The sequence below is a fragment of the Rhagoletis zephyria genome, unplaced genomic scaffold (assembly GCF_001687245.7).
Source record: "Rhagoletis zephyria isolate East Lansing unplaced genomic scaffold, Rhagoletis_zephyria_1.1 Rzeph_scaffold_04871, whole genome shotgun sequence".
Lineage (NCBI taxonomy): Eukaryota > Metazoa > Arthropoda > Insecta > Diptera > Tephritidae > Rhagoletis > Rhagoletis zephyria.
In genome coordinates, this window is record NW_016161954.1 from 1 (window position 1) to 17,401 (window position 17,401).

The 17,401-nt window shown below is 35.6% G+C and overlaps 1 protein-coding gene across 3 annotated transcripts in view; it reads left to right on the forward strand.

The window, feature by feature from the left end:
* The first annotated feature begins 6,188 nt into the window (after nt 1–6,188).
* Nucleotides 6,189–17,401, forward strand: part of Pcf11 (Pcf11 cleavage and polyadenylation factor subunit) — a 33,631-nt gene continuing 22,418 nt past the window's right edge. For all 3 annotated transcript variants that reach the window (XM_017626843.1, XM_017626845.1, XM_017626846.1), the window contains exons 1-5: nt 6,189–6,394; nt 9,439–9,564; nt 11,885–12,061; nt 14,452–14,862; nt 14,925–15,810. In XM_017626843.1, the coding sequence (XP_017482332.1) occupies nt 6,212–6,394; nt 9,439–9,564; nt 11,885–12,061; nt 14,452–14,862; nt 14,925–15,810 (1,783 nt within the window). In that variant the 5' untranslated portion in view covers nt 6,189–6,211. The remainder of the gene's footprint in view (nt 6,395–9,438; nt 9,565–11,884; nt 12,062–14,451; nt 14,863–14,924; nt 15,811–17,401) is intronic.

Genomic DNA, 17,401 nt, shown 5'->3' on the forward strand with positions numbered 1-17,401 from the left:
CCCTATATGATAGTTATATATATATCTCGATTCCTAGACGTGACCCAGACAAACGCCGGGACACGTATAACTTGTTTTTGACCGATATAACCAGGGAACGGATTTTTAGGACCTAAAAACCTATAAAAAAGGCAAAATAAAGTAACGAAATAGGCTGGAAAAGGCAAAATAAAATAGCGAAAAAGGCAGGAAAAGGCACTAGGTGTTGCAAAAAAGGCAAAAAAAGGCAAAACAAAATAGCGAAAAAGGCAGGAAAAGGCAAAAAAAAAAGGTATTGCAAAAAAATCAAAATAGGGCACTAAAAAAAGACAGAAAATACGAAGAACAATCAAAAAATATATTTTTTTTAGAAATGTTTATATTACAAGTAAAAAGAGAAAAACTATGAACTAGTTTCATTATATGAAAAATTTGTACTTTGAATCTTTGACTATTTTATCCTTTCGAGTTTCCAACTCATAAAACTTTAATCTGTATAGTTGTAGTAACATTGAACCACAAGATGCATTTTGAAGTTTTCTGGCAGCATTTTCATTCGATTTTCGCGAAGAAAAGCCTTGAATGTACTAAATGTGCGCTCGAGGTAAGTTGATACAAGTGGAGCCCAATTTAAATATGGAACGTTTGAAACGTTCATATTTTCAGGAATAAGGGCGTTTTCCCACACCCCTTATTGTCTTCAAGCCTACGTTAGCTGAGAAAACGGCTTTGAATTTTTTCAACACCAATTTGGAAAGAGGTCCCTGCGCTTCTATAAGCCGCATGGGCATGTGTATATTTTTTAATCTTAAAAAAAAAAAATGGAAATGCTATAATCACTTTTTTAAAGGTAGAAAAGGCAAAAAAAGGCAAATATCTTAAAAAAGGCAAAAAAAAGGCAACATCAAATGTGTATATATGGAATCAGGGAAAGCTAAATCGTGGACAATCTTAATCGAATATACTCTATATCTTTAGCAGAAAAAAAGGAAATTTCCATAAAATCCGTTACCTGGATATAACATTTCCCGTTGGTTTCATCCCATCCCGATTTTGACTGTCGCATAGTGTTATCAAATTATGTGATACATTCCACGTCAAACTTGTTTGAAATTATGTAAAAAAGATGACAGTGTCCATTGTATTTTAACTATGAATACGCCCCGTTATATTCGTAACGGTTTGTAATGAGTCTATTTCTCTTTTATATTGGATCAATTAAAATTTCCGCCGCAAAGCCGAATAGTTCATTTTAAGTATTTTTCTTTAAGCTTATTTGACCCGAAAAAGTTTAATGCTTTCTATCAAATTTTAGAAGCTGCCGCTGCTTACATACGTATATATTTTCTCTTTGTAATGTATCAAAATACGTACTACGCGTAAAATTTAGTATTCGCGTTTAAAGTACAAAACCGCGTATCGTCATTCTGCAAAACCGCGTAACTTACATTGGCTGCCAAAAATTGGATTTGCTCACACCAGCTCTTGGCGCAATCCTTATGCATTCGTCCTGAAATATACTAGCCAGAAATGCGATTGCTTTATAAAATAAAGAACCATTTTGAAATATGAGTGATTTTACTCTCTAGAAAATAATTAATGCAACCTCATACGCGGTTTTTGTTGATAAGCGGTTTTGTACTTTGAACGACGATATATATGTGTATGTACCGGAATTTCAGTTCTTTTGAGCAGTGTGGCTAAAGAGTTCATCAATATTTATTCAAAATTGATACATACAATCGATCTTCAGCAAAAAAGTGTGTTTCCAAGAAATGTTAAGAAAATGGTGGTGACACCGCCCACTTATATGATATATGCGTACCTCAAAAACTACTTGCCCGATCTCGACCAAATTTGGTATACACATTGTCGAATCGATTTTATTTAGAATATAGTCAAATGTCGCTACTGACATTCTGTATAGTTATAAAATTTGTCCGGATTATGGCGTAGTTTCAAATATAAATTGAACTCACTTTTTGATTTCCTTGGCTGGTTAATTGGATGTATTCCAACTTTTCTTTTTTCAAAAAAAGTCTTAAATACACCCATCGAAATAAAAGTCTCCTCGTCGGAATCCATCGTTCACGCTGAACGAAAACGAATGCAGCAGCTTGCTTCGCTTTGCCGCTTTCACTTTGACACCTTAAGGCGGGTTCACCGTTCGTGTCCGGACAACTTTTTATTCGCTCTCAAAACATTTTTGCCGGAGAGGGTGCTGAAGTACGTTTCACCGTTCAGTTCGGCACATTTTATTTTGTTCTGAAGCAAACAGCTGATGATATTGTTGCCTACATACGATTTTTAGGGCAAATAACACATTCAATTCACTGCAAACGCATATTAAGGAGAACGCGGCAACCCGAATCATCAAGTCGTTCCGACAGAAAATCAAAATCAATTTGATTCGAACAAAGAGTGTTCAGCACATTTTTGTCGCACTCTCAGTGAGACAAGTTGGGAAAGGAACGCGTAAAATTACTAACAAAAAGTGTCCGGACAGGAACGGTGAATCCGCCTTTAGAGCAGAGGTGGGCAGCTTCGACAGAGAATTTTTGTAGTGTGCTAAAAATTGATGTCACTGTGTGCGTGCGAACAAGTCGTGCGGTTGAATGAAGCTTTCGCTGCCTTCTAAAGCAGAATATGCCCGCCGGGCAGGCGCCGCCCAGGTCTGCCTTAGAGCATTGCTTCTCGCTTGAACTATTATCGCTTCCAGCTTCAAATCGCTTCTCGCTTCCTATCTGACTTCAACCTTAGCCACACTGCTCAAAGAATCTGAAATTCCGGTACATACAAACATATAAATTCAAGGCCGCAGTTAAGAAAAGTCGCCCAAATTCGACAATTTTTATGCGATTGCAACAAATCAGGACTAACGTTTATTTGAAAATATATTTAATTTTAGATAGTACTCCATATTTTGGAATTGTAGTAATTACCGATGGTCAACTTTTAAAAAAATAAGAGAAATATGGGTATTTTTTTAATTTACCCGATAAAGAATCCCAACAAGCCTAATCCGACAATAGATTATTATATACCATTTTAAAGGCATATATATACATATATCCTCTTCTGAGATCATATTCGATCTTAGAAATCGAATCAAAAATAGTCATTCAAAAACTCATAAATTTACCCAAATCCCATTTTCTGACATAAATCGACAGGACCTCTAAATAAGTTTTAAAAAATCTAAAAAACAGACAATAATATTTCTCATAAAAACGAATAAAATTAGGGAGTAGGGTCTTTAAATTTCCAAAAAAGCATTTTCGATGGGCACCCTAATATACATACTATATACACATACGTATGTATTTATTTATGTATATATTCTCATGCCCAGAAGAATAGATGCGTGCTATTTTGACAGCTTATCTAGATACCTACATACATACGCACGTTAAAAATATGCTTTCTACAATAAAGCTTGCAAGAGAATGCTTTGGCCACTAAATTATCATATTAACGACAGATAACTTAATATTTCATATCAATAGTTGTATGAAAAATGATATTTCTTGCCCTCATTTGATTAGAAGGAAAAAATAATTCACATAATTTTATTTATTTAACAGCTGACGACCGACGCACGCTTATAAATATTGAAAGTTTGGCTGACTTCCAAAATGTACCAATACAATGTTTGGATAGTGTTCTACTGCGGTATTTAAACTGTTTGTATATGCAGAGTTGCGAAACATTCCAACCATATACATTGCATATTTTGAATATTTCATAAAACAATGATCACCATTTCGGAATTTTCCATTTTTAAAACACCAATGGTAACCAAAAACAAACGATGCATCAACTTTGTTTCTGATGCGTGTACATTGTCAACCAATTGTAGTGCGGCGTTATGGAACATTCAACTTTGTACGTATGTATGCAATGCAATTGACGTTTTGGAAGTCAGCCTTTATGTACTAGTAACTTCTACAGTTTTGGTGTTTCCATTCACACATTTTTACAGCGTACTTCTTGGTGGCTCTTGGAGTATTCGAGAGAAAGATTTTGCGGAAGTTTCACGGTCTTTTACGCGTTGCCGACGGCGAGTACCGCAGACAATGGAACGATGTATGAGCTTTACAACGACATGCACATAGCGCAGCGAATTAAAATACAGCGGCTCCGCTCGCTTCGTTCGAATGGACACCGACGCTCCAGCTCTGAAAGTATTCAACTCGGATCCCGCTGGTGGTAGCAGAGGAAGAGGGAGGCCCCCACTGAGATGGAAAGACCAGGTGGAGAAGGGCTTAGCTTCACTTGGCATTTCCAATTCCAGACGGAAATTTCTGGCCACCATTACCTTTATTGAAGAGATTCTATAACGTTGAGTTCCCTGAGGCTGAATGCTGGTTTAATTCCATTACTGAGGCCGGACTCAGAAATTGTCGAATGTTCTGTCTCTGTCTCTGGGTCAGGATCTGGGGTCCTTTTCGAAGTTAGTGGGGATAAGCTCCACTTTTCTCTTGGGGAATACGCTTCGGTCCTCCAGGCTGAGGTATTTGAAATCCTCGAAGCTGTGAACTACGTGGTGGAAAATAGGTGGAGTGGAAGTAGTAGTTTACGTGTCTGCAGTGACAGCCAAGCTGCGTTTAAGGCATCGTCCAGCCCTCTCTCTAAGTACTTCCAAACTAGTTCGGCAATGCAAGTCTCGAATACATTTTGTTGGCAAACATAACGAGCATAATTATGGGTGCCAGGTCATTCGGGAGTACCTGGTAATGAGACATCTGACCATTTGGCCACAGTTGGCCTAGACCAGGCATTCCTCGAGCCGCAACCAGTTATAGCACTACCAAGCAAGTTTGGCCTAAAAATCTTTCGCGTCACTTTAAACACAGAGCGATAAAAATAAAAATGATACCATCAACAGAAATATTTATTTACAAATACGCCACATGCGAATTCATGAGTGAGCCGAACATGTGAGGAGTTTATGGTGAAGAGAATGTAAATAACGTTAGCGCTCGGAGTGCTCTTAAAAAATATAACTCCTCAGAGCGGGAAGTACTTTGTTGGCTTTACGAGCTCTTTTTTTTAACTTGCAAGTGTGTAATCTCATTATTTTAATAAATAGAACACAAGAAAATATTTTATTTTTTCCACTCCGAGTTTGGTTTTGGAACTCACTATGCAAATTAACATCGTTAGATATGATCTTCACATATTTTGACGAGCTTTGAGAATAAATATGTAAAATATATAGCAGCAGGGAGTTTACCGAAGCCAGTAAAGTTTTGTAAGGGGTCTACGAGAAAAAAGTTTTGGAACCTCTGATCTATGCTTATATATATAAATAAATTTTATTTGTTGATTTAAATGCTGCCCTAATATAATATTCACCATATTTATATGCATATCTACATAGTTACATACATATTGGTGTCCGACCGAAGGTTCGGCCTGGTTTCGGTATTCAGCCTATTCGGCTGAGTTTTTATCTTCGGCTTCGGCCGAACAATTAGGCAATGCACAAGGTGTTGTATTTGTAACGAAGTTACATTATTTTACGACAATTGTTAAAATTTTGTTGTTTCGCATCTCTACATAACACTTTTGAAAATGTACGAGCTCTATATTAAAAAAAAAAAAAATACGTAAAAGTAGTACAATTGGGTTTTGCTGTGATTTTGTAGAAACATGGGCACTATTTGGCAGTTTTTGCAACAGAAAAAAGTCAACTGCGATTTGCAATGTGGGCCAGAAAGAGCTTTCCCTGGCAATTGAAGAAAAAACAAACAAGCTTGAAAAATCATTTACAATTACATCCTTCACAATACCAAGAATTTTTAGCGGCTGTGGAAAATATATGTTTGTAAGGTGTCCCTTTTAATTAAAAAAGAATAAAAACTAGTGAACCCGCATGGCGTCAGAATGCTCAATATTTAATTTAAAAAAATTAAATAATATTCCAAATCTAAGAAAACTTATATGAACCTAGTTTAACGAAAGAGTTAAATATAAAGCATCAACTAGTTATAAGAGACCCGAAGGTCTTTGCTACTAGTGCTCCTACGTATTAATGTAACCTGGTGATTCATCACCTATCTTTTTGTATAATAATAATAATAATAATAATAATACAAAAATTGGTATGTGTTATGTGTGTGTGTGGATATTTTGCGCTGAAATACTTATTTAAAATGAATAATCTGCATATTCGTAAAAGCATTTCGTGTAATAAACATCTCTAATTTATTTCAGGCAATCACTCAAAATGGAAGTATCTGTGAAAACTCAAGATGAAAATGAAGCACGTGTCGCAGAAGAATATCTCTCCAGCTTATCCGATCTTACTTGCAACAGTAAACCATTAATAAATATGTTAACTATGTTAGCAGAGGAAAACATCGCTTGTGCACCAATTATAGTCAAAGTGGTTGAGCAACACATCGCTAAGGTTAACACATTTTTCTATGAATTTAAAATAAGTTAAAAAAAAAACAACAACATTATAGTTTAAAACGAGTGATATATATTGGTTTGCCCACTTTTGACATTTACAAGTCTGACATAGCCTACCGGGCATATTGTGGATTTCACGTGCAGTGTAGATACAGTTCTCAGACAAGAAGTGGATGATTTTATATGAAATTGAACTTATATTGCGTATTTTTATAAGGGTGCTTTCGTTTATTTTGGGAGGTCTCAGATATCGAAATACAACTAAAAACTGTGAGATTAACCATTTAAACACAAAAGCATAATCAAGATAGAAAAGTATGTAGATGAGTAGTCAAAGTGTAAGGAATCGCCATCAAATAGAAATGGTAAAAGTAACAACAGTATGCCGGCGGATTCTTAACTCAATGTAGAGAACACAAGTGCATTTAGACAAACGTGTTTGACATATTGTCACGGCCCCCTCATTCCGTTCTATAAGCATAATCTCCTTGGTCACTCAAACGCTGAGACCTGACAAAATCCGTACCTAATAGGTCGTGGAATACGCCAAAGGAAAGTCTTGTTTCTGTTAATCAATGTAGGTAAATCAATTTTTTATTTATTCATAACGCTTTATAACCTATACAGGCCAAATGCTTTCGAGTGGACTAAGGCCGGAGTTTCTGGATGAAGTCTACCATTTGGAATAAAAACAATACATATTTGTAAAATTTGTTTTTTGCTCTTTTCAAATTCAAACTCATTCCAGCAATCCTTGCCGTGGCACTGTTTTCATTTATTAAAGAAGAACCATTAGTTCAAAAAGAGTTTCTTCTTTTTTAGCACAACGAAATATCAATTGAATGAAAAATATTATACAAAATTTCGTAATACATATAACATTACGGATTTATTCTAAAGTCTTAAACAAATGTAGATGGCCGGTTTAGATAATTGGAAAAATTAGAATATCAGGAAGTTTCTGTAATTCACTTCCGAGTGAATTTCCATCAAAGTCATATTGAATTCAAATTTTTGCAACCTGCCTGTATATAATTTTTTTAAGTTCATCTTATTCTTGATCCATGATCTTAACCGCCTAAGCGATTCCGGCCGAGTCCAACAAAGCGCGCCAGTCATATCTCTTCTCTGTCAACTGACGCCATTGGAAATGCCAAGTGAAGCCAAATCCTTCTATGCTTGTTTTTTTATCGCGGAGGAGGCCTTCCTCTCCATTCTTGATCTACATCTGTTAGTGTGGTTCTTTCTCATTGCTCTTCTCTTCTTTCTGAGCTCTTCTTTGAAACACTAGAAACCAATTGGATTTCTGGCTCCAGCCCCTTGCTAGATAATCTAGCCGCTATCTCGTCTCTATTATTTTGTGGCACAGTACGAAATATCTTTGTGTTTGTCAAGAGAGCTAAGTTTTTCTATGCACTCAACAAGGACTAATGTCTATAAAGCCCAACAAAATTCTGACAAGCACTGCAGCTTATAATATTTTATTTCTCAGAATGCGAATCCGGCCTTTCAATTATGCGGATGGATTTTTTTGAGACATTTGGAATTCAAGATGTCCAAAATGCATTTTTTTAAATATTTCTTAGCTCTTAAGTAAAATAACCAGTTATAATGGAGTCAGTCTTCAAGAGGCCTGCCGCAAAATTTTGTTAGCCACTGTTTGAATTTAGGTAAATAAAAAATAAAATTGAATTACATTGATGTTTATACAATTGCAAATGTCTTTTGGAGGAATGCTTTAAACGTTTTGTGCCGTTCGTAATTCAGTTTATGTCAGTTGGTAGAATAGAGTAGTCGCGTTTAATTTTGTGCATCCAGTGAAGCCCAAAATAAAAAATTTGGGGTTTCGTCATTAATGGGTTAACATCAACAGATGAAAGAGCATTGAGAGCCACATAGTTAGGACCAAGGATTACGATTCTTCGGTTTCGGGAATTCCTATGTAAATTTTACTCCGCACATAAGATTAATAGCGTATACTTCTTTCAACTCCAGACCCAAACCCGAAATATAGTATGTACTGCTTTCGAAGCACTCAATTAACGCCAATTCGATCCCGTAATGAATGAATACTAACGAAATAGTTTCATCTTTTTGGCAAGTTCACCGATTGTGGAATTCTTAGCGTGTGGATAGTTGGAGTCATTTTTAAGTTTTATACTCCGAAATAACAGCTATAACATCTGGCACTTGAACTGTTGTTGCTTTTGCAATTTCAATTATTATTGTTAGTTCATTCTAGAGGGGCGGTAATAATATATTTTTGCAATACAAATATGGGGACATAATTTTGATAGAATCTCAGGAAACAAAAAATTTAATTCTACATTTTAATCAGTTATGCGTCATAAGCAAAAAATGTAGCTCGTTATGCCCGGAATGTGCTATTCTACTTAAGATAGTTTGTAAAAAACATTTTCATTTGCATGCTTATACCTTGGAATTGTTTCCAAGAGACTTTTATAAAATTATTTCCAGGTTCATCGTTTACGTCTGCCCCACCGGATGTGGCTGAAAGAAAACAATGATAAATAATGCCAACTATCTTTTTAAAAAGAAAATAAAAATACTAACATAAAAACTACAGTTAATAAAATTATGTTTCAAAGAGCAGTTGTTTTTAATTGTCTTTTATTTCGTGAAACTATTTGTTGTAGCTAATGCTTGCCCTAAATCTATTTAACAAAAATTAGTGCAGGACTAATTAAACTGACACAAATCATTGCTGCAGATGAATTCTATTTGGTGTAGTTGTAATTAGATACACCATCATATAGGTGAAAAAATTTCAGATTCCGTAGGGATCACAATTAAAAATTTGTTAGTACAGTTTTTAGAACGAAAATATTAATTTTTAAAAGTTATTTCATTTAGCAAGGATTATAAAAAAATGTCGTTGTAACTTTGCTGATTTGGGCCGAGCTGCTGCTCTAGGCACGTCGGCTAGTCTGGTGTCTCTCTACAACAGTTAGGCGTCAATTTGTTGCAGTTTGTTTTAAATTCATTCTTTCGTTTATTCCCACTGTTCTAATTCAACAGGTACCGCCAGATATAAAGTTGCCTTTGCTATATTTAATAGATTCTATCGTGAAAAATGTTAAAAGCACATATATTCATCTCTTCAGTCAATGTATAGTGAACATATTTTGCGATGTCTTCGAAAAGGTAAGCATGCATAACGAGAAAACCAACATAAAAATTCTACAGTTGTTGACAACTAATTGGAAAAATTCGATTTTTACAGGGACAGAAAATAATCGCTCTGAAGGTTTTATTTGTTACCAAAAAATAATAAATTTATTTGCACTAGTGTACAATGTATAGCCAAAAATAATATTTTTGCAAAAAAATTGTTTTCATAAAAAGTTTAATAACTCAGTTATCTTTCATCCGATTTTTGAAAATAAATACTCATTTTACTCGTTATTAAATTTAGTTTTACAATCAATTTAAGACTAGTATGGTTTTCTTAAAAAATAGTGCGTAAAAACCTCACCAAAAATGAAAAAAGGCGAAAAAAGTAAAACAAAAATGTGTTTGCTGGGTAAATACACAAAGATCTGTTAAGGTTTCTTTATTCACATATAAATCATTTAAAAGGCCTAAGTTTCTTCTTTTTAAACTCGGCAATAAACTGGAACTCGGTTCATAATCAACTAAGTTACAGGCTTATAAGTGCGCAAAAGTACGAAAAACCGGGATTCTAATAGTAAATCTAGATTTAGGGGTGTTTGGCAAATTTCATATTTCGATTCTTGTTTTACTCGAAAAGACCTACCAGAAGATATACATACATACATAACTTCCCAGGTATTCTTTAGTGTCGCACAGTGTAATCAGGCAGGTTCTGCGATTCACTTCTGAGTGAATTTCAATCCCATTCAATTTGAATTCAAAGTTACTTTGATTGAAATTCACTCGGAATTGAATTGCAGAACCTGCCTAGGAAGCATATTTGATCAAAAAATAATAATAAGACAGTAACTACCAAATATGAAAATTAAAACAAGCAATTTTAAGCATAAAACAAAACAAACACTAACATATTGGTAAGCCCCAATGTATTTGTTATTATTATTATCTTATTATCGCGATTGAAGTTTGGAATGCAATTTCTCAAAAACGCGAAGATAGATTTTCTCCAAAGTCTCTGAAAATGTTACTAGTTCAGAAGATTCTTAAATTATTTAATTTTTAATGTTTATTGTTAATTAGTTTTGAGTTTATGAAGGATTTTCTTTAGTAAAATTTTGTCGTAAGCGTCATTTGTCCACAATTTGGCAGCCACTTTGTATGAAATACGACAAAATGTGATCAAAATTTCTACCAAATTAACGACACTTTTTACTCAATATCTCGGAAACTAAAGAAGATATCCAAAAATGGAGAACGCCATTTTTAAGTTATTAATTAGTTTAATATGACTGCATCACCAAATAAATGTTTACTAAATTATCGAAAAAGTAGTAGTCAATATCTCGGAAACTAAAGGAGATATCTAAAAACTGATAACACCAATCGAAAGACATTATTTCAAAATATATAACTGGATCTAGAACTAAAAATCGTCAAATGGCGCTTACGACAATCTTTTACCCAGACGACGATGTATGCGCGTTTGTCCAAAATATTCTGATTTTACATATGTACATACAATAATAAATTTCAAAAAGTCGCCTAACTCATACAATTTTATAGGTAGGGTGGAAACTTTAGTGCAACCCCTTTTTAAGGAGCTGAAACTGAGAGTGTCTTTTTACAAGGATCGTAGGTGGGAAAATCCGAGAACCGAAACTGCCATGAACTGATTCAAGCTAGAAACTCATGCCAGCAACTGGATTGTCTGTCTAATTTTCAATCTAGTGCTCCTATGCGAGTACAACTGGCTTCGTGTGGATGGCCAATCCAGTGGATTGACAGTGCTGGCTGACATACAGTGAATTGATATTTGAAAAAAGTTTGAAAATTGAATGCAAATATAATGAAACATTAAATATGATCATCTCAAAATTTGAGTGACGTCCNCCGCATACAGTGAATTGATATTTGAAAAAAGTTTGAAAATTGAATGAAAATATAATGAAACATTAAATATGATCATCTCAAAATTTGAGTGACGTCCGAACACAAATTTCGAGGGCAAATACATCGCCATTAATTTAAATTCAAATTGCCACAATTTTGTTCTCTTGGTACCGCTTTAATTAAACCTTCCTTAAAAACAAATTTTTCTAAATGTTCATAAAATTAAATCATTTTTTATGGAGTGCATTTTCTTATTTTTTAAGGTTTTTTTGATAGTTTTTAGGTAAATTAAATCCGAGCCCTGGTAGTAACTATGTACCTATGTAAATCAACATTTTTATTGTTAAAACCCATAACCGTTGCTGTCCCTGTACTTTTAACCTTTAATTGTCAACAATTGTTTTCTAACTCAACTGTTTTAAAAATTATTAATTTTTTTAAACGTTTCCGAATTGCAAAGGTTAACGAGAAAGTTCGTGAGCGAATGTATGCATTACGGCTTACTTGGAATGAAGTGTTCCCATCACAAAAACTCTATGCGTTGGACGTAAAGGTGAAGCGCATAGACAATAATTGGCCAATTACAGCAAAGCAAGCGCAACCGTCCATCCATGTGAATCCGAATTTTCTGAAATCTGTAAGTACAACTAAATCATATTTCTTCAGATCAATATCGGTTGAAGACATCGGTACGAGTAAGTGGTTTTGTATTTTCATGTGTACTAAATAATTTTGATGAGAGAGAATAATACGGCTTTCCCACGGCACCCCAAATTGAAACAAATCGCAGTGGCGGTTCCTTCAAGGAATACTACACAGAGATTTGAGTTTTCATTTAATTTTGTGAATTTTATAATAAATTAAATTATAAATAATATATTTAGCTTTACATGCGTATTTATAGAAATTTTAGCTAAAAGTTTGCAATTCTAATGAAAATTTGTTGATTTTTTTTTTTAATTTTTGCACAAAGTTTAGTTTGGATTTATATAGTTTTGTTGTCAGCTCTACTTTTATAAAAAAAAAAAAACTGGTGAAAAAAAACCAAATGAAAAGCATTGCGAATATTATATAAAGATCACTACAATTTTGGGCAAGTCCTTATAGTTATTTATTCGTTTTTACCTGGTTAATCAGTAAATTTGTACTCAGCCAAAAATGGAAATATATGTTTGAACTAAACATTCCAAAACAATAAAGTGCTAATTATTTTACATATGCGTATGCTTCCAGCAGAAAACTCTCAGCAGCAAAATTCTAATGAATTTTTATCTGTTCTCTCTCAAAGAGAGAAATGTTAGCAAAAGTACGCGGACGCAAAACTAGCAAAAACATGCAAGTTTTTAGTACAGCTGATCGAAATTTTGTTTACATGCAAAAGCATAAAACACGAAAAGAATATAAATTAAAAGTTTTCCTAAAGCAATTTGCAAAGCAAATGAGTATTTGCTTTCTTCCGATACATTTGCAGTTCTAACAAGTTATTTCAAACTTAAAAATCATAATAATAAATCTAGAACTAAATCTAAAATAAATTTCCATATTTTCATAAATTGAAAACAGATGACTTGATCAGCTGTTTTTCTTGCTGGCAAATGGCTGCTGACAAAAATTTTTCCAGCAGAAGCTAGCGGCTTTTCATCAGAATGAAATGCCATTTTGGTCTCCCAATTTCCCCTACTTGCCTGAATGTATTTGTCACATATACCTTGTAGTAAAACTTAGAGACAGTCTGACAAACTACATATATTAGAACTATCTCTGAACTAGTGCAAAACGGATGCAGAGCAGGACAGTTGAAACTTGCGGTGTAAATGTGCAAATGCCCACTACTAACGAGTGCTTAACCTATACAGTGTTTTAATCTAGTAGCCAAAGTTCAAAAAAGGCAGATTATATTTCAAAAAAAGTAATTTTGCTGCCTTTCTCCCATGAGGCAGTTTCTTTGAGGCGCGAATATAAGGCCGGCTCCACTAAACAATTGCTCACTTGGAACGCTGGCGGGTGGATCGCTCAAATATTTGCGGGCCAGATCTGTCAATTAGTCGTATTTTAGTTTAGTTTTCCACAAATCGAGGATTTTCGCCAAGATAAGCTCGTTTTTCTTTAAGATAGACCTTCAAATGAGATTTAATTTGACATTTTTTAATGTCTCCAGATTCTACATCCGAGCCTTCGCTTTCGCTGGAGGAATCTTAAATTATATCTAGGTTGCTTATAAGACTTTGAGCAGTACTTGTTGAAGGCCCAGTAATTTGCTTGATATACTACTTAACCGTTTAGCGCCTGAAGCCAAAAGCTGGTTAGACAGATTTAAGGCCCGTCCACATAGAACTTTGGCGTTGCGTTGGCGTTGGCGTTGACGTCGCTTCAACAGCTGACTATGAATACATGAATTCAAATGCAGCCGTCCACATAGGCAAATTCGGCAACGCTCACGCCAACACAAAGCAAAAAGATGGCCAACTCTCATATTTTCGCGTGCGTCGCTCGTCAGCTGTTGCAAATAAATAAAATTATGTGAAATATTTTTCCTTTTTAATCAAGTGGGGGCAAGAAATACCGTTTTTAATGCAATTATTGATATGAAATATTAATTTATCTGTCGTTAGTATGTTAATTTAGTGGCCCAAGCATTCACTGTCAAGCGTTCATTGTAGCAAGCATACTTTTAACGTGCGTTATGTCAAACTAACGCCAACGCCAAAGCCAACGCGAAAGGTCTATGTGGACCGGCCTTTAGAGCCATTTCAACAATATTAGAGTGGACTCTCTGCTCATGTACATATTCGCATTCGCAAAATAAAAATAAATATATAAAAAAATATATAGCACCGATGTCTTCATTATTCTCTTATGACGTTTTCGTTCCTACAAAAAATGTTGCCTTTTCATTGCCCGGTTCTTAGTGTTTTTGCTGGGAGAGAATGAAAAGGTAACATTTTTCGGTAGAAAGGAAAACGCCAGTAATGATGTTATTTTCATGCTGCGCACATATAAAGTTTTTTTTTTTAATTTTGTTTTAAGGGCAACGTACAAGCCAGTGATGTTGAGGAAATCCTACAAGCTAAAACTCGCGAATTGCTGGAATTGAAAAAGCGTAAACTCGAGCTGGAATTAGAGGCGACGAAAAAGAGTTTAGAAGAACAAGATAAGCATCTGACAAAGGTGACAAATGGTCTGATCATGCCTCCAGAAGCAGCGAACACAGTGGTCGGCTTACGTATGCCTGGTGTGCCACCGCAGATAATGCCACCTGGCGTAATGCCGCCCGGTATAATGCCACCACATCACATGCATCCACGCGCTCCGCATTCAATGATGGTTGGTGGACCTACAATGCCACCAGGTCCGCTGTTTCATCCCAACTTTCAACATCCGAGATCGCAACAGCCACAACAGCATATGCCAGTCGGTATGATGTCGATGCCGCCACAGGTACTCGAGCCTTATAATTCCATGCCATTTCCTCTAACTAATTATGTTATTTGCTTTTCTAGAATTTCCCGCCTGTAAGCAGTAGTAACAAACCGAAGGTACACCCTGTAAATCCCGCACTATTGAACACTATTAGGCATCGAGATCCACGCTTGGCCCGCCAGCAACAACAACAACAAGAAACAATAACATCGATGCGTGGCGCATCAAAGTCTTCTTCTCGCGCTGCAGACGATTCGCACAGGTCCGATAGCAAGTCGTCATCGTCGTCCTCATCGACGGCGTACCGCAATGGTGGCGGCAGCAGCAGCAGCAAAAGCAATCGTAATGACGGTTCCAGCAGTGCTGGTGGTGGCTCGGGCTCGGAAAGCAGACATTCCTCCTCTTCTGCCAGCGAGCGACATCGCAAAGGCAGCTCATCACGTGATAAAGACAAAGATAAAGATCGTAAACGTAGCGAATCGAAGAGTTCAACATCATCAGGCGGCTCGAGCTCCTCTGAACGACAAAAAATCATTTCATCTATGTCTGCAAATGTGTCCAGCAGCCGCAGCAGTAAAAAGTCAACAACCAGCAAATGTGATAAAGACGCTTTTGAGATTGCACCACTGTCAACAACATTCAAGCGTAAATCCTCAACTACGTCCTTGCCCGGCAGTGATACATCGTCGCCGCGAAAAAAGGAGCTGAAACGCAAAACACATAGTACACATTCGTCACCAACCAAGCATCGCTCCCGCAGTCGTTCGCCAAACGAACAAATTGCTGGTAAGAGCGCTGCCAGCGGTGTCAACAGTACTAGCAGTTTGTCGGATCGGGATGAAAGGCGAGCGTTGCCAATATTTCCACCTAAAATTCAGTTGAAGGGCCACGCAACCGATTCGGAGCACGACGTGGACGTGGAGAAGAGTAGCAGTAAAAACGCCGCTACCAATGTAGAAAACAAAAGTAAGAAACGCTTCCAATTTCTCATTATTTCACAGCTTTTACGAGAAATATGTATTGTTAATGTGCGAAAGAGAGAGAAGAGGACAGGTGTGGATTTTTGGGTAATATGCTCACTTTAGGTAGAGTTGCAATGCTGTCAGGCACTGCAGGTAAATGTAACAAGTTTTGGTTGTTGTTGTCGTAAGTACAAAAAACCAATTCTCATACATTTTTTGCGAAATGCTGTTGGTGTGAAAACCTTTGGCCGAATATAATAAATCTTCGTTCGGGTATCGATTGTAGACTGGATGGTCTTGGAAACGTCATTACGATGTCCGAGACCCAACTGTCTGGACATTATATACCGACTCCAACATTTGGCAATCATTTCATTTGAAGCTAATGATCTCAAGGAATTCTGAACTGATCGAAATTTTAATGATTGTTGACTGCTATGTCGATTTTTAAGGCGTACTCTCTTCGCTGTGTTAGCTCACGTTGTTTTACATTGGTTTACAAGTGCCACTTTGGCAGTGGTTGGTCGTTTTCCATACTCTGGATAGTCTCTTTTGCGTTGTTTTTTATTTCTATTGCACAATATTTAACTCAAAGAAATTTTAAGAAATAGACTAAGTAGATTTTTGAATGTGATCAAATAAACATTTTAAAAAACTATGCTCAACCAAAGTTGTTTTACTCGTTTGACATTCGTATTTGTTCACTATTCTACCCTTTCTAAACGCTAATTCGTTCTGTTTCCAAATTGTGATTACTCGGTCGATATATGTACGTATGTAAAATTGCCGAAAAGAGGTTACAAACACGCAGTAAAAGGAAGGAACACGCCACACGTCCAATCTCTCTTTGAAATAAAATTAAAAAAATACTTTCTTGTAAGAGTAAAAAAGTTTGTACAAATAATTGATAAGTCAAAACAACAAATTTTGAGAAATCAGTAGCAAAAAAGTAGCTGTGATATCCTAAACTATTTAGACTAATATTGATAGTACTAAAAAAAATATGCCAAGTGTACCAACATAGAAAATGAAAATATTAAACAAAAAACATAATAAAGACTCGTATAATAAGATAAAACCAAGTTCACTGCTTGTATGGAATTTCAAGCAAAAACAAAAGCAGTAAAGGGCAAATTAACACCACTCGCCCCGGCTGACTTTGTGTGTTGTAGTTATCTTATACATACAATTATGTTTCCTGACTGTCGTAATTCACTTCCAGAGGTATGCGTATGTATTCCAAAGCCACCACCACAATAGCAGGAAGGGGTGCTTGCAACGCCTTTGTTTTTATTTCACTTATTCGTAGATAAGAACTTGTGGTCACCAATGCAAAAGGGCATAATTGACCAATTTGCAATTTTATAGAAGTAGAAAGAATTCCTGGTGGTACAAATTGAAAGCCTTCTGCTTTCGCTACCCAGAGAAGCGCTTTGTAGGACGTATTTCAGAAGGCCTTTTGGAGGAGTTCTTATAAATCTGTTTCGTTAATTCATAATAATCATAGTTTAAGGTATTTAAGGTTCATGTTTTATTGAAATCTAAAATGCATATTAAAACTCATTTGTAATGTTAAATAATATAAACTTACACAT